Source organism: Phocoena phocoena, chromosome 20 (assembly GCF_963924675.1).
Source record: "Phocoena phocoena chromosome 20, mPhoPho1.1, whole genome shotgun sequence".
Lineage (NCBI taxonomy): Eukaryota > Metazoa > Chordata > Mammalia > Artiodactyla > Phocoenidae > Phocoena > Phocoena phocoena.
Genome location: NC_089238.1, coordinates 43,895,103 through 43,920,490, shown reverse-complemented (window position 1 = coordinate 43,920,490; position 25,388 = coordinate 43,895,103). Strand labels below are relative to the sequence as shown.

At 48.3% G+C, this 25,388-nt stretch overlaps 1 protein-coding gene across 1 annotated transcript in view; it reads right to left on the bottom strand.

Moving 5' to 3' along the window:
• The window catches only part of ZFHX3 (zinc finger homeobox 3), a 165,478-nt gene that overhangs the window by 100,424 nt on the left and 39,666 nt on the right, over positions 1–25,388 (bottom strand). Inside the window, exon 3 of the mRNA XM_065898718.1 lies at positions 1,942–2,173. Coding sequence (XP_065754790.1) covers positions 1,942–2,173 — 232 coding nt within the window. The remainder of the gene's footprint in view (positions 1–1,941; positions 2,174–25,388) is intronic.

Genomic DNA, 25,388 nt, shown 5'->3' with positions numbered 1-25,388 from the left:
GGTCAGCCATGAATTAATCGTAGGTACCTAGAAAACCAGGGAAAACAAAAAAGTTGTACAAGAAGGTAAATGAAATGATAAAACTCGACATGGCTCAGCTGTGATTAATATTTATAGAGTCAGAATAATGAAAACACTGAATATTAATACACCCCCAAATTACTATTTAATCATAATGGAAGGTGAAGGGCGGGGAAGACTGAGTGTGCAGGGCGCTGGAGTGTGTGGGCGCCGTGTCTGTGTGTGTGTGTGTGTGAGAGAGTGTGTATGGACTATGGGAGGGTGTGTGTGTGAGTGCTAGGAGTGTGTGAGCTTGCACAATGGCATACCAGTAAAACCCCCATCTTCTGGAGTAGAAAGCCAACAGATAATGTGTACAACTTACCAAAAAAAAAAGTTTTTTAATCAAGAAATAGTAGAAGCTCGTTAAGAAATATGGAAATAAGTAACAAAAGGAACAATTAAACTTGAAAGGCGGTGCACTGGGGAATGGGACTGGCGGGGGCTATGCCATTTTTCACAGTAAGGTTTATATAACTTCTTGCCTTTAAAAACTTCATAAAAACGTGAATGATAATATTAGGATTAAAGTCCCCACATGGCCACGACACGTGAGAGGCCGAGAGGATGCGGCAGGCGATGGAGAGACCAAAAGGCCTGAGTCTGCAGCCCGGCTAGGTCATTCGACAGCATGCCATCGGAAGGAGAAAGAGGTCTGCAGGGGAAGTTGTGAGCCCAGCGTGTATGAGCTGGCGCCCGTGAGAGGTCCAGGAAGCTGTCTGAAGGGCACACGTGCCAACACCAGGAGACAAAGTTTCAAGAGGCTGGGAGCCAAGGGCCAGGCCTAGTGCCCAGGTGATGACGGCACGTAGGGCAGCCTGAGGGCCACGAGCCGGGGTGTGGGGCGGGGGCGTGGCGTGGGGGGTGGCGTGGAGGACAGTCCAGAGCAACAGGAGGACAGGAGAGAAACACGTCCAGGGAGGGGCGCTTCCAGAAGGGAATGGGCAGCAATTTCAAAGACCACAGAAAGAAAAAGACTCAGCACGTAGCCACTGGGCTCAGAAAATCCGAAGTCAGCGGTGACCTTCTCAAGGATGGTTTGATGACGGGAGGAAACGGGCTACGATAGGCTGACGTGTGAACAGGAGATGGACCAACACAGAGTGCTCTTTCAAGAATCTGAAGATGCTGTCGGAGAGAGAGAGTGGGACACAGGATTAAGGGAGGGCTTTAACCATAAATGGTTTTTAAAGAGACAGGTGACTGTCCTGTGCTCCCGACCAGAGAGAAAGGGACTGGAAGGCTAAAAAGATAAGAAAGAGGGGAGATTCTACTGAGCGAGGTCCCAGTGGGAGTGAGAGTCACACGGGGAAGGAAGGAGAAGGGGACGGCGGGTGAGAGGACAGGGTGGGAGGCGGAAGCGCGGGGTGAGCTCCCCTGGAAGGTCTCCACCCTCTTTGTGAAGTAACAGCCAGCACTGAGCCAGGAACAACTGGGTCGCTCGCTCTCCAATACAGTCGCAACATTTATAGCAAACACATGTTCCGATCTTCTCTGAAGTTCATTCTTACCGACCAGACTCGAGGTCACACACCGCCCATTCTCAATACCGAGCAAGACACAGCTTAGCGTTTGCTTTATGTCGATCTGAACCAAAAAACTGAATCTAGAGCGCGCTCCAGAAGAATGTGGGGAGAGGGGACAAAACATGGTCTGTTGGCTTTTGCTCCCTGGGCAGCGGCTTGTGACACCTGAAGAAAAGTGTGGTGCTAAGTTCCTTTAAAAAATGGGAAAAGCAACAATCCCTGCGTGTCCCTTCAGAACACCATGGTCAGCTGTGAGGCTGGTCATGGACGTGACGGCCAGCTGCACCGAGCCGAAGCCCTCGGGAGGCCACTGCCCGGGCGGCCGCGGGCCGCCCATGCCCACGAGACCACTCACCGGGGTCGGTGGAGGGGCACCTACGGATGGTGAAGATCTGCCCCAGGTCTTCATCCTCCTCCGGAAGGCCCTTCTGCAGCCGCTGCAGCTTGCGCAGGCTCTCGCTGCGCTGATGCTTCATGGAGCGCACGTGCTGGATGAGGTTGAGCTTGGCCTTGGTGGAGTAGTTGCACAGGATGCAGTGGTAGTAGCAGCTCTCGCCCTCCACGCCGCTCTCGTGCTGCTGCAGGTGCTACAGGGGCGAAAGAGAGGGACACGCCTCAGGTAAGCCACTCCAAGCCCACCATGCCCTGGCAGCAGCCCGAGGATCCCTTATGGGGGCTGCTTGGTTCTCCCAGCGGGTCCTTCCCCCGCAGCTCTGTGAGGACAGGGGAGCAAGCTGACCCTCGTTCCCGTCTCCCTCACACGTGTCAGAGTGCTGAAAACGCTGACGGGTCCGACCCTCCCAGTATAAAACTGGTCTTCCTGGCACAATAATTAAAGGTTCCTCCTTCCACTCTCCCAAGTGTCCTGCTTTATTTAGAACAGGGGTCGGCAAGCTATGGCCCACAGGCCAAATCCACCCTGCTGCCTATTTCTATAAATAGGGTTTTATGGGAACACAGCCACATCTGTTAATTTGTGTATTGTCTACGGCTGCTCTCTCAACACCAGAGCTCCATAGTTGCGATAGAGACTGTTTGGCCTGCAAAGCCTAAAATCTTATTATTATCTGGCCCCTTACGGAAAAAGTGACCAGCCCCTGTTTCAGGGGATGGCCCACATAGTCACCTTACCTGTACAGAATCTCAGGTAACACAGAGGCAAAGCTGCCGTTTGGCTACTTCACAAGGAAGCTGACTCAAGTTTTTGTATTTAGAACTACAGACTATTAGGAGAACCCAAAATTAGGTTTTCCCCTGGCTTAAAAAAAAAAAAAAGACAGAAAAGTAAACTTCTCCAGAAGAGTTTCCCTGTCAACACCTCAAGGTCATTTGGCTTAGTGCTCAGATGGTCAAAATTACAGTCGGTGTTGTGTTTGTGTCAACACAGTACTCTGATTTCAGAACACGGAAGCCCCAGAGCTGGCAGAAAGCAGGCACACACAGGACTAAAGTCCGGGGTACAAGACAGTGGAGGCCATGGACCCAGTTAGCAGACCCCAGACTTCTGCATTTAGGAGAAGGCTTCAAGGTTATCCAAGCACAACGTTCACATCCTTTCGGGGCCTCTTTGAGAATATGCTGAAAGCTATGGACCCTTTTTATTAGCAATTAGGGAATTGACACGCTCCTGGTATAGGAAGGCCGCCTCCTTCATTTCAAATGATTCATTTTAGGGGAAGAGGGAACCTTTCTATTGGGTACACATAAAGCAGGAGAAACAATTCCAAAAAGTTTAAGTGGTTGACCCAAGGTAACCCAGCTAGTTAGTGGGAGAGAGAACTAGAAGCTGGGTCTCACATCCCCCAGCATCCTTTTGGAGGAGGAAATTCAGATCATGTATTTTATGGGCTCATGTTTCCACCTGTCCTTCCTTCCTCCTCCTCACCCTCAGCACCACCTCTAATCCCCAGAGCCTGGCCCAAGGGACTAACTACACAGAGCACACGATAAATGCCTCGGCACTTCTTTGTCCGGCCCCTCTCATTTCTGCCCACACTTGTTCTATTTGATGCCCATGCCTGATAACTGTTTCTGGTCCTCCTTGGTTATCTTTCTCGTCCACGTTATGCGGTGAGACACTCAGAAAGCACAAGAGTCAGAACGTCCTGCACTCTGCCTCATACTGAAAATACCACAGTGGCCCTAGCAGCACTTCCCATTGGACGACATGGCTCTGAGGCTCACGTGCTCATATGCACACATCTTACGTTCACGGAAAAAGTGTGAACATTCCAGAAGCACGTTTGGACCTTGCTGGAAGAGGAAATAGGAACGCAACAATAGAGTGCTGTAGAAAAACTACACTACTGTAATCACTTTTGCTCTGGGGCCAACTTGCAGATAACAGAGTGAAGGGCTTCACCGGTACCAAGAGAGAACAATCCCTTCTGTCCTCGAAATGGGTGATGTAACACACTCAAGTGCAGAGCCTTGGAACAAAGCAATATCCTCCCTCCCTGCCCCGACCCCGTAATAGCTGCCCTAGAACACTCACAACCAGAAGGAGTCTGAAGAACTAGCAAGCTCAGTGTTAACTGTCAAATTATAACAACTGAAAATATAAAGCGACTTTTCTTGAAATAAATTGGAGCTGATTTTTTTTTTAATCGTTTATCTTCAATTTACTGCCTCTGACATAAGGCTCCGTACAGAGGGTTTCAGGAGAATGGAAAGCACCAAAGCAAGGTTTTCTGGAGGCTGCAACCTTGGGAAGGAGGAGAGTCTGATGGGCTAGGTGGAAAGGAAAATGATGAGCCCGTCCATGTTCCTTCTCCCCGACTTCTCCACAGGGGCCCCCGAAAGCCAAAAACTGCACCAGGATATTCCTGGGAGCAAGGGTTTGGCTTGGGATTGAGTAAGAGGAAACTTGTACAGGAGCCAGACACTGCTGCCTTGGATCACTAAGACCAAAAGAATGACATTTATTAAAGTTTCAACAAAAACTGACTGAATGAAAGATAACAGGGAAAATACCCATGGCATCTACAGCAGTAAGTTCTGTCGAGGGGTTTTGGTGGTATCATAAACTATGAAATCAGAGCAAGTACCATTAAAGCCCTAACCCCAAATTCTCATTACTTTCCCATGAAACAGGACTTCCTTGCACTAAAGCTCTGAATCTTAAACATAAAATTTTAATATGGATGTGAGGGTTCTTTTCCAAACAGCTGGGGTTTCTAGTCTCTGAGCCAGAAGAGACGATAACATGGCCAAAAAGTGTTGGATGGGAGTTGTCAGATGTCAGATGTATTTTGTCCTCAAATCCGTGGGTTCCTGGGTGACAGGGCTGTATAAACCCTGAACTAAAATAAACATGATACTGGGGACTCCTGTTTAAAAAATAATTGTATAAGGATGATGTCCCCAAACCACTACACTTGACTCATGGTGGCCAGCGGCAATCTCTACTGCCACCAGGAATTCTTCCGTCTGCCATGTGAGAACCATTTTGGAAGGGAAATGGTTACATGCTACAAATGGTAGAGAAAAGAATAAAAGGAAATGCGGAAAACAGAGCCACGGCCTTTCCCACTGATCCCAGTGCAGGGAACATTTAGGGTCCTCTCTCAGAGACTTGCACAGAAACGTGATTCAAACTTCCAAGCTTGCTTTTGCACTCCAAGTTCATTCTCCAAGACATACACACAAAAATCCAGAATAAACTATTTCTCCATCCTAGGAAACACCTGCTTATAAAGGTTATACCCAACCCAAACTTCCACTCACAACTGGAGTCTCTTGAGGTCTACCTGCATGTGACAGCTCCTGTTCTCACCACATCTCGTAAGCTCGGTACTTCTCAGGCTGTCCCATCTCCAGCAAACGGGGGCCCAAAGCGAGCAGCAGCGTCCTGGGTCCTGACTTCTATGACCTCCACACCATCTGGTCATTTCCCAGGCCTTGAGTGGGTCAATGCCCTGACGTTGTTGGCCAGGCACCCTCTCCCTCCCAAGATGCCCTGGCCCATCCCCAGAATTCCACCCTTGGAACCTGCCTAATAAGACACAGCAGGAGGGGATGGGGCTGCAGAGGCCAACGAGGACTCCACGGGGCAAGCCAGTCAGCCAAGGACATGCTTTCCCTGCAGAAGAGAGTAGATGTTTTCATTCGGAGAAAGAGGGAGAATGATTTTTCCTGTCCCAGCTAATTAGAATACCGTCAATTGGGATCACAATGTATTTAATTAAATTCACTGTAATATATGGAGAATCCACCAAGGCACAAATCCCAGTGGAAGACTCAGCAGAGGAGCTGTCTGCCTCCTTTCAGAGTTCTTGCTCTCCTCTGCAGGCAGGAAATTCTTCTCCCACGCAGAGACTGGACTCCCCCAACACTCTCCCCCTCACAAAGGGTGCCCATCCTTGGGAAGGAGGACCCAGGTCTTGTTTGCCTTTTCCCATTTATTTCTTTACTCTGTGCTCAAGACTCTTAACTGTTCACCTCTATCAGGTCAGGTGTGTAGTTGAAAAAAGAAAACAGAGCAATAACTTCAACTGTGGTTAGTGTGCTACCCGTGGACCCAAAGAAAACTGGCCACTGAGCCCATCAGGCGGGGTTTGGTTTTGGTTCAATTCTAAGCATCTACAACACATGAGACACTATGTAAACACACGCGCGCGCACACACACACACACACACATATAGACTATGCCCTACCCTAGGGCATGACCCTGCAGGTAACAAGGCAGTGATGGTGGTGACTTGGCAGACAGGCCAAGGGACATAAGGAGGGCACCCCTTTAGTGTGAATACCATTGTGAGAATACACCCTCCAGCTGGACCGGTGAAAATCACTGGCTCACTCAAGAAAAGTCAACACCTACCTACCAATGAATAATGAAGAAGCAGGACCAACTAGTAAATCAAGAAAGGGAGAACTACCCAGCTAAAGAAGACTGGCAACCGAGGTCCAACCAAAGTCACTCGGCCCAGCCAGCCTCTCCTATAACCTCGAACACTGAACCACCTAGGGTTTCCTTGTTTTCCCCCAATCTCACTGCTGTTTTTTAAAGCGCCTGCAAAACGCCGGGTTATATGAACTGCAAGGGTACCGTTGTTTCCACCAAAAGAAACTTCTACGCGTGGCAAGAGGATTCATTTCCTGGAAGCTCAGAGAAGTACGAGGACCCACAAGAAGGGAATAAGTATCCAGTGTGACTCATAAATGGAAACAGAGAAAGAGCCCAACAAACTCCAACTTCTCCAACTGACCGCTATGTGGCAGAAAACACACTGTCCTCACAGCAATCGAGTAGGAGCTGGATTCGCACACACTAGGTGGGCAGCACCTGTGCTGGAAATGAGCAAGTGGGGCTCCCTCGCACTGGTCAGGGGCCTTTCCTGTGCATCTGTCTGATCCTGTCGGAGCATTTATAGTTTAAAATGCTAGTCCTGTCCTGGTTTAGCTGGCAGGCGACACTTCCTGTGCGCCTGACACGGAAACATCCAATGTCCCACGTCTTCCCCTCTGGGTCTGGTTCCGAGGGAAGAACTTGGAAAAGAAAAGACCTCAATACAACAAGAGGCGCCTTGAATAACAGGCCTGGCACGTGAGGCCGAGTGCAAAAAGCAAATTGATAATTAAAAAAGAAAGGAAAGGCGCCAGCCCACGTTATTTGTGGGATCCCACCCCATTGACATGTTGGGCTCGTCCACCCTGGCCAACGAATGAAAGTCAAAGAGACAAAAAGAGGGCTCTTGTTAGAAAATAATTCATCGTGAAAATCAAAAAAATGTGTTCCTGTTACTTGTTTCCCAGGAAGACTAACCAAGTTCTGTCAGAGGACATCGATTTCTATAAATCTGGAGGGGCCCCGGCTCCCTCCTCCTCAACAATAGGAAACTTCTAACATCTGGTTCTTCATGCATGGAATGCAAAATATTGATCAGGCTTTGTCAAAGCCTCCCCTTTAAAGGAGAAATGGACAAAGTACACTCTGACACACACACACACCCACACTCACAAATGAAAACACACGATTCACAAATGAAGGTTCCTCGGGAAATAATAACTGCTACAATGAACACACAAACGCCCAGCCCGCTCACCACATTCCCCCATGGGTACAACGCAACTGTACTTGGAGGACAAAGCAAACGCTGAAGCTCCCTGATGGGGTAAAGCAGCTCCCAGGCATCCCTCGGGGCAAGTGGCAGACCAGACACCTCCTGCATCACAGAGAAGAAGCCCCACGGCGGGCGTCCAAAAAGGCCCCTGACACACCTGTGGTGCTCGGAAGTGCAACCCGGCACGGGCAGGTAGAAGAGCCTCTCAATCCATAAAACAGAGGTCCCCAATGGAACAGGCTGCTGTTGCATCAGGCCTCTGGAGGGAAAAAACTTAACCACAGCAAACCCGGGGCTTGGGGTAGGACTATGAAAGTCTCACCAACACTTCCAGTGAGAAGAAACAGGAAGATGAGGGTCCAGAGTGAATCTGCTAATTACCCAGCAAGATGAAATAAGGAAGAAGTAAGCAGGTGTTAATTCACCATCACACCCGTGCACGGCATTTACTGCTGAGGAAGCACCTTCACACCTTTAATTTTCTCATGACACCCCGACGTGGGCAGCGTTTGGCTCCTTTCCTTGGAGAAACCCAGAGCTCCAAGAAGTCATGTGACTCCTTGCCCCCAAGGTCCCACAGAGCATGGAAGAAACGCGACTGGAACCCAGGGCTGGAGGCCAGGTCCACAGTTGTCCAGCTACACTGCAATGACCATGGGGTGCTGGAACACGAGACTCCCCAGACCCGGGTATTCACTTTGAATGCCTAAAAAAGAAATTGTTTCAGGTGTAATGCAATCCAGAATGGGGGTGGTTAATTTTTTTAATCAGGGGTTGTGTTACAGTTCCAAATTTAATGTCGCATTCTTAGGAAAGCTTCCGGAAGGTCAACCTAAATATATATGTATTCTCTGTTTCATGTTGGCTTTTCACCCACTCATGCCCTCATCCTCGGCACCTGTTAATTTAGTCCTATTTCACGGCAGGAGCCCAGCAGACGGCGTTAAGATATAAGCCCCAACCACCATTTACAAGAGAACGTGAAAGGAAGTAAAAATATTCCCTTAGATCAATCCATTTGCGTTGCTCTGACCTATTTTCCAGTTTCTAGGCCAGTCTCCTCACGCCCTGGAACAAGCCATGACTGTTTGCTCTCAGCACCCGAGCTCCAAGGCCACAGTCAAGACTTTCTAACCCTGCCTCTCTTCGCTGGCACGAATGATATTTCCTCATTCAAAAGTCTCAAGATGAATGTTCCTTGAGAGAAGTATAGTAAATTCTAGAAAAAAAACAAAAGCATAAATCTGCAATCTATAGGTTGTAGCGGCCTTGGCTTTGAACTCTTTTCTAGAAAAGTCCAAGCATGGACTCTTGCAGAATGTTGATGCCATCCCTAACAGATTTCGTTTCCCTCTGTTGGGAAACCTCCAGAAAGGAGTGTGGCATAACTATACATAAAGAGGAAGCTGATAACGGGTATAGGAGTCCTCCCTAAGGAAAGGGCCCATCGGAGCCTGAGGTCTCAAGCCAAACAAGGGCTAGTTTCCACGACGGTCAAATGAGCATCTACGTAAACTTGGAAGCAACGGAGGTATGTGGTGGGGAAGACAATCAAGCGGGTCCCACAAGGCTAACATCAAACTGACTAATCCTCCAGGAACTACCCACAGCTCCCTGGATCTGAAGATCAGCCCTTCACTAAGGGCACGGGCAACAGTGAGTCCATTAAGATGTCCTTCTTCCCTCACGCTCCTTTCCAGCTCTCACAGGTGTAAGTCCCCACACACAACAAAGGCCGCCATATATATGCTACTCAAGCTGGTCCTCATTCAGCTCCATGTCACACTGCTGTCATAACGGTGGTTTAAGGCGAACTCTGGATTAGGGCAGGCCAGGGAAAACCCTCCCTCTGTGCTACCTTCAGCAAATTACACGCACGGGGTGGGCCTCAGGTGCCCCACCTGCAATGCTGGAACAATAACAGAGCCCCCTCATAGCACCACTGGGAGAGGTCAGTGTTCAATACAGCGCCTGATGCGTGGTGTGCCTTCATAATCGACGAGACCATTATTATTACCACCGTTATCTTTCAAACTAGTTAAGCTTTTGGGATTCGGAATAGAAATGAATGTCTACTGAATTTACCAATTTGACACATCCCTCCTTATGACCAAACTATCCCGCCCCCTCCCTGGGAACCACCACCCCACACCACCCCCCAGGGCCAAAGAAGAATCCCTTGTTGACAATAAAGAAACTGCGACGCACAGAAATGATAAAATAGAGGGGAAACTGCACACACACGGGCCCGACTTCTTCCTTACAAGAGGTGCTTAGTTTTTATTTTAAGTCCCTCGCTCAAGTGGTGCAGCTGGTGCAGGCAGAGCCAGGATCACACCCCAGGTCCATGTCCTTGCCACGGAACCCCATCTGTTCTCTCTGGATCTCTCTGCCCATGAGGTGTCAATACATAATGAAAATCAGAACCCTTGCTCTTTTATCACATCTGCCAACATCCCAGGTGAGAACCAGGAAAGGAGAACTTTGCTGGAAAGGCTGCAGACATGGCGCTGATTCCCCAAATCCGCTCTGAAGGATTTGCTTATTTGTATCTCCAACCCCACGACAGTCAACACAGCAGGAAAAACATACTTGTCGGGTGGTCAAAACAGGTGCATTACTTCATCTGTAAAATATAGATGTTTATACTTGCCCTGTCTTCCTTGGAGGCAATTTTAAAAACCACATGAGCAAACAAATGTGAAGATCACTCAGAAGGTATGAAGGACGACCTGAATATCTGGCACAGGCATCATCTCTTTACCTCGAGACCAGATTTTGCTTCCTCTCCTCTGATTGGCAGGTACACCACCGTGGGCTTGCTGGTTAATGATGCAGATGTGTTCCAGCTCAGCGGTCCTCTAACTGGAGCGTGCATCAGAAGCACCCGGGGGGGTGCGTCATGCCGCAGAGTTTCGGGCCCACCCCAGGGGTTTCTGATTCACCGGGTCTGGGGTAAGGATGGAGAATTTGCACTTCTAACCATCTTCCTGGCGGGATGCTGACGCTCCTGGTCTGGGATCACCCTCTGAGAACAGCTGCTTTGGACAGCAACTGCCACAGAACAGAGACCTAAGTCAGAATACATGGAGACATTCCCCTGTAAAAAGGAAAATTTCCAAGGCCTAACATTTCCGAACGGCCCGCCTTTTCCCAAAGAGTATTTCAGATTCTAGAGAACTGCACTCGATAAATCACGCAATGCCTGCACACAAGAATTTACCCCTTCAATGAAAAAGTCACTCGGAAGCAGCTGCCTGCTACTGGCCTGCTCCAGATACTTCATAAAAGTCGGAACTGGCTCTATTCATCTTCCTCTCCCCTTTCGCACCTGCAGTCTAAAATTTCGTGGGGCTGTGGCTGAAAGCGTGACTCTTGATGGCGAGGCGTGAGGCATCACTTTTTCCTCGCGAGCCCTGCACCCTGCTGAGTGCACCTGTCCAGATGTCTTGCTGGAACCGAGCCCACGGGAGAGCTTCCACCAAATATGAGAAAAATAAAACGGTCTTTACAATTCCTCCCACGCTCTTGAACTTTCTGGCTGCCGCTGAGAGCATGAATTTGGTGCTCAAACCTGGAGGCTTCCCTTGAGCTCCCACGGTCTGCTGACAAATACCCTCATCACCTTCATTATGAGAGAAGAACACGGGCCGCCAGCATGAGATGGGCCGGGGGCAGTGAGCACACACACGGCTGATTTCTTCCTCATAAGAGGGGCTTAATTTTTTTTTTTTTTTTTTTTTGCGGTACGCGGGCCTCTCACTGTTGTGGCCTCTCCCGTTGCGGAGCACAGGCTCCGGACGCGCAGGCTCAGCGGCCACGGCTCACGGGCCCAGCCGCTCCGCGGCATGTGGGATCCTTCCGGACCGGGGCACGAACCCGCGTCCCCTGCATCGGCCGGCGGACTCTCAACCACTGCGCCACCAGGGAAGCCCGGGGGCTTAATTTTTATTTCATTTTTTTCCCTTGAAACAGAAAATGGGAAAGTGACCAGGCACGAGAGAAAAATTCCCTCTAAACAAATGCCTTTGATGTCACTCATTCTGGCTGCTAAGACATTTCACCCTTTCTCCTTAAATTATGTGGATTTTGTGGAAGGTTGAGGAAGATAAGTTACACTTGTGGGAGGGGGACAAGGGACCGAGAGAGGAAAGAGAAAAATGCTGCTTTGAGGAAGTGGAGCTGAGAGACCAGGAGACGGCTGGCGGCAGAGTGGACGGCCACGTGGTGAGACGGGACACAGTTTTGCGAAAGATGACACGGCTAGTTTCTCTGCCCTGCTTTCAGGTTTCCACCCCCCCCATAAATAAGCCAGACAAACACCCTGTACACTAGGTTTTGCTCTCCTTCCCCCTCTTTTTAAGTCTCATTAAAAGCCGATATTGTTCGCCCTCAAGATGGAGAGTTCAGCATGGATTTTACTGAACGTTAAATCAACCAGCAAGCGTAGCCAGCAAACTCTGTGGCACTTTAACTTTAAATAATGCAATAATTATTGAATTTCCTTTTTATAACTGAAGTGCTGGAATGTAAACAATGGGGCTGTAATTGCAGGAAGGGGGGATCAATAGAGGCAATCGTTTTCAGCCATGTTAATTGTAAATACAATTGCTCCAAGATGTCAGACTTGTTCTCCCTGCTCCCAGAATCATCCTAACGGATGACAGAGTCCAACTTTCCCATTACAGCTGTTCGTTCCTTTAAGAGGTTCTCAATCAGGTCTGATCAATCTGTCAAGATAATGCATGGAGTAAGTAAGACTCTTCCAAACACAGGCTCCCAATCAATAGCCCGAACCAGCTTAATGAGGTGGGGCTAAGGCCCAGAGGGAGGTAACAGCCCCCCGCTTGCACCTAGGTCTGGCAGGCTGGCTTCCTCGCATGGCCCTGATAAACAGATCAGCCCTTAATGAGGACATTAGTTATGCATGCTTCAGCAAGCAGCAAGGCACCCGTCCCTGGGGACAGACGGACAGAAAACAAAATAGATTAACAGAAAACAATATGGTGCCAAATTAGGTCCAACTGAAGACTTTTCCCTCCTTCTCCTGCTTTTCTTAATTGTCCAGCAGAGTGGAGGACATCAATTAATCATTCCTATGGGTGTGAGCTCGAAGCATGGGAGCATCCGTTGAGCTGGGGGATCTCTGGGTGTCTGCCCGTTTCCCGTGGGCCCTCATCCCCTCCACCCCGTTTCCAGACTACAAGAGGGGCCTCTCACAGAAGGAGAGAAGGGAGACCAGGCTGAATCTTGATTCCTGACAGCCACAATGGGGGGCCACGGACTGACGCCGGACAAGAACAAATCTGCTACTCTTCACAGGCGATGCCAGTGTTTGAGATCGAGTTTTGGTCCTGAGAATGGGTGAGCCCTCACAGACAAGGAGGAGGAAAGTCAAGAGTCTAGAATCCCAGGGCTTTCCCGGTGGCGCAGAGGTTAAGAATCCGCCTGCCAACGCAGGGGACACGGGTTTGAGCCCCGGCCTGGGAAGATCCCACATGCTGCGGAGCAACTAAGCCAGTGCACCACAACTACTGAGCCTGAGCTCTGGAGCCCGTGAGCCACAACTACTGAGCCCACCCACCTAGAGCCCGTGCTCCGCAACAAGAGAAGCCGCCGCCGTGAGAAGCCCGTGTTCCTCAACGAAGGGTAGCCCCTGCTCGCCACAACTAGAGAAAGCCTGTGCGCAGCAACAAAGACCCAATGCATCCAAAGATAAAAAAATTAATTAAAGAAAAAAGAGTCTAGAATCCCACTTCACCTGTCCCAGCATCTTTGCAATTGGCACAGGCTCTGCAGGAGTTTGAATTCCCACGAGGATAACCTGGAGGGTTCCTGGGGAGTCTGGAGAGCCATCTTTTCTCCCTTGGAGGGCACTGTGTGTCTGCACCCTTGCTCCTGCTATGACTGGCTAGGGAGACAGCCCACTGGGGAAGTCCTTAAGAAAGGGCCATGTAAAGGAACATTCCACCAAGAATACAGCAGTACCTCTTCCCAGTGGCTGCAGGGCTTAGATAGAGCAGGGGTTCCCAAAGTGTGGCCCCTGGACCAACAGCGTCAGCACTTCGTAGGAACCCTTCAGACCCTGTCCAGGTCTGCGGGAGCCTCGAGGGTGCAGGCCGAGCTCATCTGATGCTTCCGATGCAAGCTCATTTGACAACCACCATCTTAGAGGATGAGTAAGTTAGCAAGTTGGTCCTTTCTGGATCAGAAACAGTTCAGTGCCCAAGATATACCTATAAAACCTCTATTTTCCCTGAGGTTTGGATCAGGGCCCACCACCCATCTGCTCCAGAATGCAAGACCTCTGGGAATAATGAAACCAAAGGAATGAGACCCATCTGAAAACTCCATTTTATTAGTGGGAAAAGATCACGGAGTGGGTCACACTACTGAATTTCAAAAGTTAACCGTTTCATATTGTGAATGAAGTAAAATGAGAATAACAGTCTTTTTAAAGGTCTGCGGAGGAGCAGAATAAAAGGAAATAAATATACAGCTAGAGAGAGCAGATCTCTCCTTTGTGCAAAGTCCCGGCTCCCAGGCCACTCCTTCTCCGAAGCCCTTCCCAGCCCCCAGCTCCACCTCTCCCTCCTCTGGGCCGGCAAACCGCCAGGAGCATGGTCCACACTGTAGTCATCCCACTGTGTTTCAAACCGCTGCTCCTCTACCACACTGTCGACAGCAGCTCACAGGTGGGGAGAACTTTCTACCTCCGTACCGCTCAGTGCTCTCAACCCACAGCAGGTACTGAAAGATGGCCGGCTGAAAGTCTAAACAAACAATCTCCTCTAAGGCTCCACTGTGGCTCTCAGTCTTCAGCTGGCCACTCAAGACCTAGCTGAGTCCAATTCCCTCCCTCCATCTCAGATTTCAATCCTCCACTCCACGCCACACCCCACACACAACTAGACGGCTGGCAGTCGTCACCCTCATCCACCAACCCTCATCCTTCTGGTCCCGGCGCCTCTCCTGCTTGGAAACTCTCCCCAACACCCTCTCCACCTGCTAAAGGGCTGCACAGCCACCGGAGCAGGCAGATAGCACCTCGGCCTGAAGTCTTTCCCCATCACACCTGAGCCAGAACCCCATCTCCTCGCCTCTGGGATGTCAGAGCACAGGTGACCCCACCCAAGCCCACCGTGAGTCATTCTTCCCTGGACTTCCACACGGGGCTCTGCAGTCCTTGGTGACCCAGACGGGACGCTGGGGCTGAGGGAATAAATATGTTTGCTAATATACGCTGCTCGTTTAAATAAGGGTTTTTGGCAGGAGATAATGACTATAAATGGCTGCATTTAGTGACTTCATTATTTCAGTATATGGATCACAAAAGGGCTGTCCTCCCTCCAAATCAGTCAAATGCCTCCCAGCCAGAGGCCAGCTCAGTCGGTCACTGTCATTCTATCCTCCATTTCGTCTACACCCCTAGCCGTATTTACATGGGTTTAATATCGCTATCCTCTTTTACGAGAGCTCTTTTACTATTAAACTGACAAATAACTGCAAGACTTGGAGATACTGAGAAACAGCTAGAATGTCTAGACGATCACAGAAACCGCGAGTAGAGAGCACAGAGCGCAGATGCCTCCCAGGGGGAGTAACTTGGCCATGAGAACTCCGAGGATGAGTTCACAAGTGTCCACTGCGCCTCTGTAGATAAAAACAACTTAGTACATAGTTTAGTTCTAAACATAAGATCCTACGAGAGACAACGGAGTGAGGTGACAGTGCTCAAACATCTGGAAGGAGGTGGCCGAGTGAGCACCCCCAGAATGCACGACGGGGCAGCCAGACTGTCTCCAGATTTGAAGAATCAGAATAAGGACTTTTTTTTTTTTTTTTAAAACATACACATACATCTTTACTTTCTTCCCGAGTTTCCTGTCCTCCTATATGCTGAGAACTGCTGCTATCTGGACCCCAAGGAACTGGTTACGTCTTACACGTTCATCAATTTTCAAGTTCTGGGACCTGCGAGGAGGGAACCATTCTCCACACGGGCTCAGAAGCTGAACGCTTAGCTGTGCCCCCCTCCCCTCCCAGTTTATGCCCAACCTCTGGGCTCGTCAGCCTGCTGACTGGCTGGTCTCACTTACAACAGACCCTCCCCAGGGTCTTCCAAGCAACTTGGTCCAGAGATGCCATCTCCCAGTTCTGCTCTCAACCTCCCAACAGAATGTGGCTGTGAGGGCAGTCAGTGAGATATATTTTTTTAACCGTATTTTTAAATGGTGAAATACACGGAGGGTTTTCATCAACCAGCCCACACTAACCAACGCATCCTTTCCCCATTTTCATCCAAGTTCACTCTGGTCCGGCAGGTCCAAGAACCACTGTGAGGTGGGAAGGACCCAGAGTAGAAGACCTGCTGGAGGCACAGTTTCATCCTGGACAGACCGATGGTTTACAAAACCTGCTGGAGAACCGTGAGGGATCTTCCTCAGTGAAATCCAAGTTTCAGAAAACTGCATCTGTAAGACTGGAAACTGGGGAAATTTCTTTGAGCAGCATGATGGGGTTTGAGGTGGGGCTAGAGGATGTTGGAGAAAGGCAGGACCAGGGAGAGGATGGCTGAAATCCTGCCAGCCCTGGGGCACCAGGATGCTCTGGCACGCACTGTGCATGTTAGTAGGGACCGTGTGACTGGGGCACGGTGACATCTGGACAGAAACCGGCCTGCAGCTGCTTCCCGGAGCTACAGTATTAAGATATGGCCACTCATTCCCACCTGAATTTGTTAGGTGGCAGCTTTGTGGAATCTCAAATCCAGGAGGCTACTCTGTATTCATACAGAATATAGATACTTTTTTTTAGCAGGTGCTTTAAAGGCTGAGAGTATTAAAATACAGATTTTTCAATGACCTTTCCAGATTACTCTATGATAACATGAGGCCAGAGGAACCAACAGCCGGTCTGGTTTCTGGTGACACATATTTTTACGGCGGTCTTTCTTCCACCTTTGGACTCATTCATTTCCCGTTTGTCTATCCACATTCCTGCTTCCTGTTTCCCTCACGACAATGAGAGAGACTATAAATCTTCTCTAAACGTTGTTTCCGTCATTCTCTGTAGGTGAGAAAGGTCCTCCACTAGAGCATCTTTTCACCCTCTCCTCTACTGCACCACACCCACCTCCAGCCAGCTCTGCTGTCTACTGACTCAGTCTCTCAGTGGCTGCTCAGGCGCACGTGCGTGTGTGTGTGCGTGCGTGTGTGTGACACTGGGTCACGCCACTCCCTCCCGTGCATACTTCCCTCCCAGCTCAGCCAAACCCTACTTCCCTTTCTGAGCATCACATCTCCGCCCCTCTTTCTGTCCACGGTGATTCTTTCTCCTCTGAACTCAAAGCCTCCATCTCACAGCACGTCTGAAACCCTGAGCGACGGTTATCAGCTTTACGTACGTGGCACATTCCCCAAGAGACTGGAAGGCTCCCGAGGGCAGGGACCGTGTGTCCCCGTACTGGGCGCACAGCAGTCAGGTCATTCCGCAGCGAGAACACAGGCTTAGGAGTTGGGAGCCACGCGAGGGAGAGGGGGCTCTGACACCGCGCTCCCTCCTCAAGTGTAACGTGGAATAAGGTTGCCACACGATGCGGGGCCGTGAGGATCCAGAGAGTAAATCAATGTGAATGTACTTCATAAATGGTCAGGCAGGATTAAAAGAAAAAACGTTGGGTGATGAGAATCGGTTGGAGGGGGCACCTGAAGACTCAGCAAGCCTTCCCCACCATCTGATTTCATTGGGGTCCTAAGTCTAGACAACGACGAATTAATTACTGGATCACCCGTTCACTTACCTCGCTAATGAAATCATCGGTTCTGCCGGGGAGAAACCGGTTAGGAGGACTGGCTAGCCCCTGGGTGTGAGTCCCACTGGTGCCAGCTGCATTCCCAGCGCCAACATGACTCACGAGATGACACGAATCGCCAGTGGGCTTTGTTACTATGTGACCTTCAGCAAGTCACCCTTTCCCGCTTCGGTGATGAAATCTGGATGGCAACACGAAGAACCTACTTCATAGCGTTTCGGTGAGGAACGACGATGTCGCACGGCCTGTAATGACTGGGAAGCACTCTGTCTCTGTGGAGAGCTGTGTTACTTAACATTTAGAATAATGCCCACTGTTTCGGGTTGAGAAAGCATCCAGATTTTAGCTAAACTGAAGGCTGAACATATCCGTTAGTGAGCAGTGTCCTTCCCGTAGAAACACTGAAAGCCACTCAGTCTACTGAACAAAATGACTAGCAGTACATTAGCAGGAAGCTGATGCAGGTTTAGTTACCATGAAACCAGGGTCATTGCATCCTGATAAGCAACTTCTTAAGATCACAGAAATACACCACAGCCGACAGAGCTGACAACTGCATTTTTAAGGGTGGATTGGGGCGAGAATAATTTGTTAGTCCACAATTTTCCCAGAATTCATAAAAATACAGCCTCTTAAAAGACATATTTCTAAAATCTAGACCAGCTGTCGGCCAACTTTTTCTCTAAATATCTGGACAGTAAATATTTTAGGCTGAGGGCCATCTGGTCTCTGTCACCACTGCCTAACCCTGCCACCAGAGCACAGAAGCAATGATGGACTGTGTTCCAATAAAACTTTATTTATAAAAACAAATAACTGGCTGGATTTTTTCCATCTAGTAGCCATGTGCTAAACCCGGACGTAAAACCTTGAGAAAAATTTACCCAATCATTCAGAATATCAGTGAAGAGGGGAGGACGGACACACACACACACACACACACACACACACACACACACACATATACACACACATACTTTGTTAATCAAAATAAGTTCCTTGCAACTTGTCAAAACTCAGTAAGAGCCAGACATGCAAACTTGTTATAAAAGTAAACTGTTTCAAACTGAAGGTCAATAGTAATTCAAGTACCATTTAACTCGGAATTATGAAATCACTCCAGAACAGTTAAGCTTCATCCTTGTGTTCAGGCGTTCGAACGTAAGAACTTGCGTGTAAATGTGCTCTGTAGTTGGCGGCACCCCTTCTCAAGTTCCACATCTCAGTCTATAACCACCGTGAACAATGCCGCATGAGAGTTAAGGTTATACATTTATTCAGAGCTAAACAATACCTGTAACTGATTCAACTTTTAACCAACCTAATGACGGAATTACTAATGACAATAAAAATGTAGGTGTCCTCTGTGCCCTCTAGCAGATGAAAGAATCCATGTTTAAAGAGCCAGGGAGCAAAACGAAAAGGTGAAAACTTAGGTCATGATGGCTCCTGTGTATCACCCTGCACACCACACTTCTCTTTCCTAAGCATCTCTTAAAAGGAGAAAGCCAGCAATGATTCTGACATCCAACAATGAGTGATCAAGGAGTCTTGGTTTAGAGAAATAAAATATTTAAACATTCTCTCAATAACACCGTCTATGTTTATACAGCCCTATAGAGACTTCAAAGGGTTTGGTCCTTCATTAGTTCAACTGATTCCCCCAACTACCTTGTGAAATTAAGGGGATACAGATGCCTTTCTTCACTGTCTTGTGGACAGAGGAGAGAGTTAAGTCGAAGATGTCAAACTGGCAGCAACTGGGGAGACTGTGGGTATGAGCTGCAAAATTCTCAGAGTTTTAAAAAATTCTTGATTCACGACTAACACTTTAAAATCTGTGACTTTCCCATGCAGCTGAGATTTTCAGACTCTGTTTTACAATTATCTGGATAAGATGGGGCAGGTGCTGTCCAACCAGCACTAGCACCCATGTCTGATGCCTGCACGGCCCCCGTGGGCACCTGGGTTGGTCTCCACTGGGCTGTGCCAAGTGTAAAAGAGAATGGGACTTGTGAGTGGGGGCCACGCACGTCGACCCCGGGTCTTCTCATCCTGGATTGGCGTTGGTGACGCCGCACTGTGCTACACTGTGAATAACCCAGTGCAAAGACCCCCCTGAAAACCAGCACCTCTGCTGGAGCAGCAGACCACAAAACCGAAGGCGAAAAGCTGAGCTACACCACGCTCGGGCGATAAGGGTGCTCGGGACGAATGTGGCTTCGTGAGGGAAGCCAACTTAGTTCTGCCACAGGAGTTAATATTTGCTAATTAGTAGGAAAAGGTAAAATTAATGAGGACATTAACATAGCTATTTAAAAACAGCTCCATGTTCCTCCCATTGTAACACATGGAACTATCAGGAAGTAATTGAGGGAAAAGGACACTGTCAATTCTCAATTAACTGCATGAATGAAGTGCTCAGTGACACGGATAATCCAAGTCATTTACATTTGGATTTAGAAAGTAACATCTTTTTCCCTCGGAAAACTTACCTTCCTAATCACGGCTTGCCGAATGTGATGGAGGAATCAGTTTACCTTCTCTGCCAGAGAAAAAAGCTGCTTGGGAGACTACAGAAACTGCCAGGAATTTCAGACCTGCCACAGATAACCCCAGGCAGATGGAAGAGTGGTGGTCCGATATGGTAGCCATTAGCCGCTTGTGATGACACACATTTGAATTAATTTCAATAAAATTTAAAGTTCCATTCCTCAGCCACACAGGCCACGTTTCAAGTGCTCATAGCCACACGTGGCTAGTGGCTACCACGTGAGAGAACATATAGAACACTTCCATCGTCCTGGAAGTTTCCAAGGACAGCACTGAATTCTAGGTGGAGGATAACCTCTTCCTTCATGGATTAAAGAGAAAGTTGGGGGAAGGGAGATGCTATGCTGGCACCTTGACAGAAACAAAAGGGAACTGTAACACTTGACTCTCTCAGCTAGTTTAATTTCAAGCCCAATAATGTAGACTCTTGTCTAGGGAATAACACACAAAAATAAGCATTCCATTCTAAGTAAAATGAGGCTTTTTTTAATTAACAAGGCAGAAAAACGGGTGGATAAAAGGTGAGGCAGGAAAGCCTGGTTTTGAGCAAACATTTGCCATCTGTACCTACACCTAGTGTGGCCACGCAGCTAAAGGTAAACAAGAGGGAGATGGCCACCCCGCGGGGCCCGCCCGAGTAGCTGCCACCGGGAGCAGCGTCGGACCCAGTGTCACTTCACATCCTCATTAATTATCTTGAAAGGAGAGGGTTAGTAAACAGCAAGTTAATTAAATTCTCCGATGATGCTAATTTGGGAGGCTTTCGTATGACTGGCAAGGGCAGAGGCAATATAAAAGGGACCTGGATAGGTGAGAAGTCTGAGTGGAAAATAGAATTAAGCGCCGGCTAAACAAACACCGCTCTAAATAGGTCTTATGGAAGAGCCAAAATGTGTCCAAAAAGGAATCTGGAAAATTGACGCACTAAAATGAAAAAGGTTTGCAATGTCTAAGGCATACAAGCAGAACAGGAGTAAAAGAAGGCTTTTTACAGATGTTTAATACAAACGTTTACGTGCCCTTAGAAGGAGGTCTGGGAGGAACACCAACTGCTCACAGTCGCTGCCCTTGAGAGGCGTGGCCACAGAGAACAGGAGGCGGGGAAGGGCCTTCCACTTTAACTCCACATTCTTTAAAACTGATGACTCATTTTTCAAACAAGCACGTAGGATGCGTTATTTAGTTGTTTTCTGTTTGGTTTTTTAAAAAAACTTCTTAGTTTGAAATAATTTTAGATGGACAGAAGAGCAGGATAGTACAGAGTTCCCACGTGTCCTCACCTAGCTTCCCCTGCTGTTAACATCTGGTGTCCTAACATCTGGGACGTTTGTCAAAACCAAGAAACAGACGTTGGTACGATACTGTTACCGAAGAATAGACTTTATGTATTTACATCGTTTTTCCACTCACGCCCTTTTTCTGTGCCAGGTTCCAAAGCAGGATCCCACACAGAGTTTAGATGTTAATCTCCAATCTGTGCCAGTTCCTTGGTCTCTGGTGACCTCGTCACCTTTGAAGAGTGCTGGTCAGGTGTCTGTAGAGCATCCCTCAATTTTGATTTGTCAGATGTTTTCTCAAGATTTGACTGAGGTTACTGCATCGCATGGTGGGGGCGGGGGCGGGGGAGGATATGGCCATCAACGTGACTAATCACTGGTCAGGTTAACCTTCATCACTCAGAGAAGGTGATCCTGCCAGGCTCCTCCATTGGCAAGTTACTTTCTTTCCCTTTCCATACTTGATTCACCAGAAGTGAGTCGCTAAGTCCAGCCCACAGTCAAGAGGAGGGGAATGAAGCTCCACCTTCTGGTTACTATGCTGTTAAATAAGATTAAAATATCCCTTAAAAGAGATCACCTTCTCTTCATGCAAACAGAAGTATCTAAGGAAGATGTCTGTCTAGAAGGTCAGAGTTGTCGTCTTTGTTTTCAATACGTGGATTGTCAACAACACAGACAGACAAATGTCCACAACTGCAGAGCCCTCACTCTATGACAGGCAGCGTCCTGCCCACTTAGATATATTAACTCATTTAGTCCTCAGAACAGCCTGATGAAAGTGAGGCTGCAACATTATACTGACCGACTCCAAATTACAAGTGGGGAAACATGGCACAAAGAGGGTCAGTCGCTTGCTCCTGTTAACACAGTTATTAAATGGTGGGGCAGGATTCGAACTCTGGCCTCCTGGCTCTAGACATCATGCTGTCTAGACAGCTCTCTGTGATCCTGCTTCTCAGTATACAACTCCCAAATTTCAGGACAGTCAAATGCAGCAGCAAAGTGTAATTCATGGAGAAGAGTGACTTGGGGAAAGATGTCAAGACCCAAATGGGGACTTCCCTGGTCGTGCAGTGGTTAAGAATCCACCTCCCAATGCAGGGGACATGGGCTTGAGCCCTGGTCCGGGAAGACCGCAGATGCCGCAGAGCAACTAAGCCCGTGCACCACAACTACAGAGCCTGTGCTCTAGAGCCTGTGAGCCACAACTACTGAGCCCACGTGCCACAGCTACTGAGCCCACGTGCCACAGCTACTGAGCCCGTGAGCCACAACTACTGAGCCCGCCTGCCTAGAGCCCGTGTTCCGCAATAAGAGAAGCCATTGCAATGAGAAGCACGCACACCACAACGAAGAGTAGCCCCCGCTCGCCACAACTAGAGAAAGCCCGCATGCAACAACAAAGACCCAATGCAGCCAAAAATAAATAAATGAATGAATAAATTAATTAATTAATTTTTAAAAAAGACCCAAATGGAACAGAGGCTTCTCTGGAGAGAAGCACACCCACAGTGGCATTCCTAGGATCAACACTGCAGGGCTAAGTAGGCCCAACAAAACCAAGACGCTCTGGGGCGGGGGGTGGGGGCAGGGTTTCAACAGAAGACAGTCCTCCTTTACTTTTAGAGAGAGGCAGGGAATACAGGACACCTGAGCTCGTCAAACGACCTCTCCGTCCATGGGCATAAAAGACGCTCAAAATCCATGGACCACAATGCTTACTGATATCCCAGCCCATGTGTCACAGACACCAGCTTGGAACTGTCTCCCGCAATAACAATGACTAGTCCTACGCTTCTGAGGGTTCACTGTAACACCCTCAGAAGACACTTCTGGAGTCAGCAACAGAGCACAGAGGTCAAGGCTGGAGCAAGCCTGTCTGGCTGGGGAGAGAGAGGATATAAGACAGAAAGAGACCAACCGCCCAGACGGGGGAAGACACTTGGCCCATGACCTGTCCCATCTGCAACGTGGGCTTGTTTAATCGCAACCATTAACTCTTTGATATACTGACATCAGAAAGCAACAAGGAAACGAGCTGTTTCTAGAAAAACAAGAAAGGAACCAGGAACGTGTGGGCAGCTGCCGCCTTCCCCAGTAGCCCACGTTACTCAGTTCCCACGCTGAACTTTACCATTATCCTTCGCCACAGAGAAAAACGATGAAGAATCAAGCAGGGAGCGATGAATGTCCCTTTCCTGGATGCCCGCTCCACACCACTGTCCTCTCTAAATATCCCGTTCATTTCTCCTCCATTTAACTCTTGCTTGTACTGTTCTCCAATTGTTTCACCTGCAAAAATGTGCCTTTAAAATGCCACTAATACAGAACTATGTCAATTCTAACACCACCCCGATCCCACCTCACAAGTGGACAGAGGGCAGGTCTTCTGTCAATACCTAGAATTACAGAACAGGGAACAGAAGGTACAGCCTCTGGTGCTTGTCTCCATGTAAGTTTCCCAGATCAGCGCAGTCGGCCTCTGTTTAAACACATCCATCGAGCTAGGTCTTAAGAGGAAAAGAGAAACACCTCCCCTCAAGACGGAGTCTCAGTGTGCATTTTAAAAGCGCCTAGACATATTTTATTAAATGCGGAGGAGTGCTGGGACTTCCCTGGTGGCGCAGTGGATAAGACTCCACGCTTCCAATGCAGGGGGCCTGGGTTCCACCCCTGATCAGGGAACTAGATCCCACGTGCCACAACTAAGGAGGTGGCGAGCTGCAACTAAGGAGCCCGCCTGCTGCAACTGAGACCTGGTGCAACCAAATAAACAAATAAAACAAATGCAGAGGAGTGCTGTGAACAGCGGATATCTGAATGCCTACTATGTGCCAGGCACAGTTCTCAGGGCTGTTCAAAAAAGAAAAAAGACATTCATCACCAGCCACCCTAGAGGTAACTGCATAACATTTCAACGTATTCTTTCTCATGCATTTCAAGGTTTTACCTCAGTCGGAAACAATAAAATAATATTCAAGAGGGGTACATTTCCCAGTTTTTCATGGCACCAAAACCTGAAACTTATGGACTGGAGCATGATGTGTGGCAAAAAACCTAAAATCACTTAAGCAGATATTTGTAAGCGCCTAGAAAAGTAATGAATCGCTAGAAGTAAACATACGTTCAACTGTATTTACAAAACAGAAATGGACTCACAGACTTAGAGAATAATCTTATGGTTACCGGTGGGGGAAGGGTGGAGGGATGGGATAGTTAGGGAGTTTGGGACTGACATGTACGCGCTGCTATATTTAAAAAGGATAACCAACAAGGACCTACTGTACAGCACAGGGAACTCTGCTCAATGTTACGTGGCAGCCTGGATGGGGGGGGAGTCTGGGGGGAGAACGGACACATGTGTATGGACGGCTGAGTCGCTCTGCTCTGCACCTGAAACTATCACGACACTGTTAATCGGCTCTACTCCAATATAAAATAAAAAGTTAAAAAATAAATTAAAAAATAAACACACGTTCACCAAGTGCAGAACAAGAGGCTAATATCTTTCTTTCCTTAACTCTCCCCTTTATTTCCCCCCCAAACAATACCACGACTGCTCTTATTACTAATACTGAACTGGTGGATCAGCAAATTATTAGAGATTAATGACATCTGATTTTGTCTCCCCTGATATCCTTGTGAACAATCTGGAAACAGGAGGATCTGGTTCTAGTATGGTAGGTAGTATGGTAGTATTTACTATGCTGAAAGGACATGAATGTGGCTGAAAGGACACTGATCCTGAATGAAAGTCCACCTGGAGGAAAATGTCTACAGGACAACACAGTGGTCTCACTGGACCTCTCTTGTCTAACAGTTCCAGTAAGGTGCGAATAGAGACAGAAGTCCTGCCTATCAAAAAAAACGCCACAACCATGAGTCTAAAAGTCATAGAGAACAATAAACAGGTGAAATTTAAAACACTTTAAAAAGATGATTGATGAAAATCATAATACTTTAATACTAGGCAGTACAAAACTAAAGTAATTAAAACAGTCCTGTATGGGCCCAAGTTAAGGCAAATTAATGAAACAAAAGAAAGTGTAGGAACGGATCCAAATAAGAATTTAGTGTGCGATATGGTGG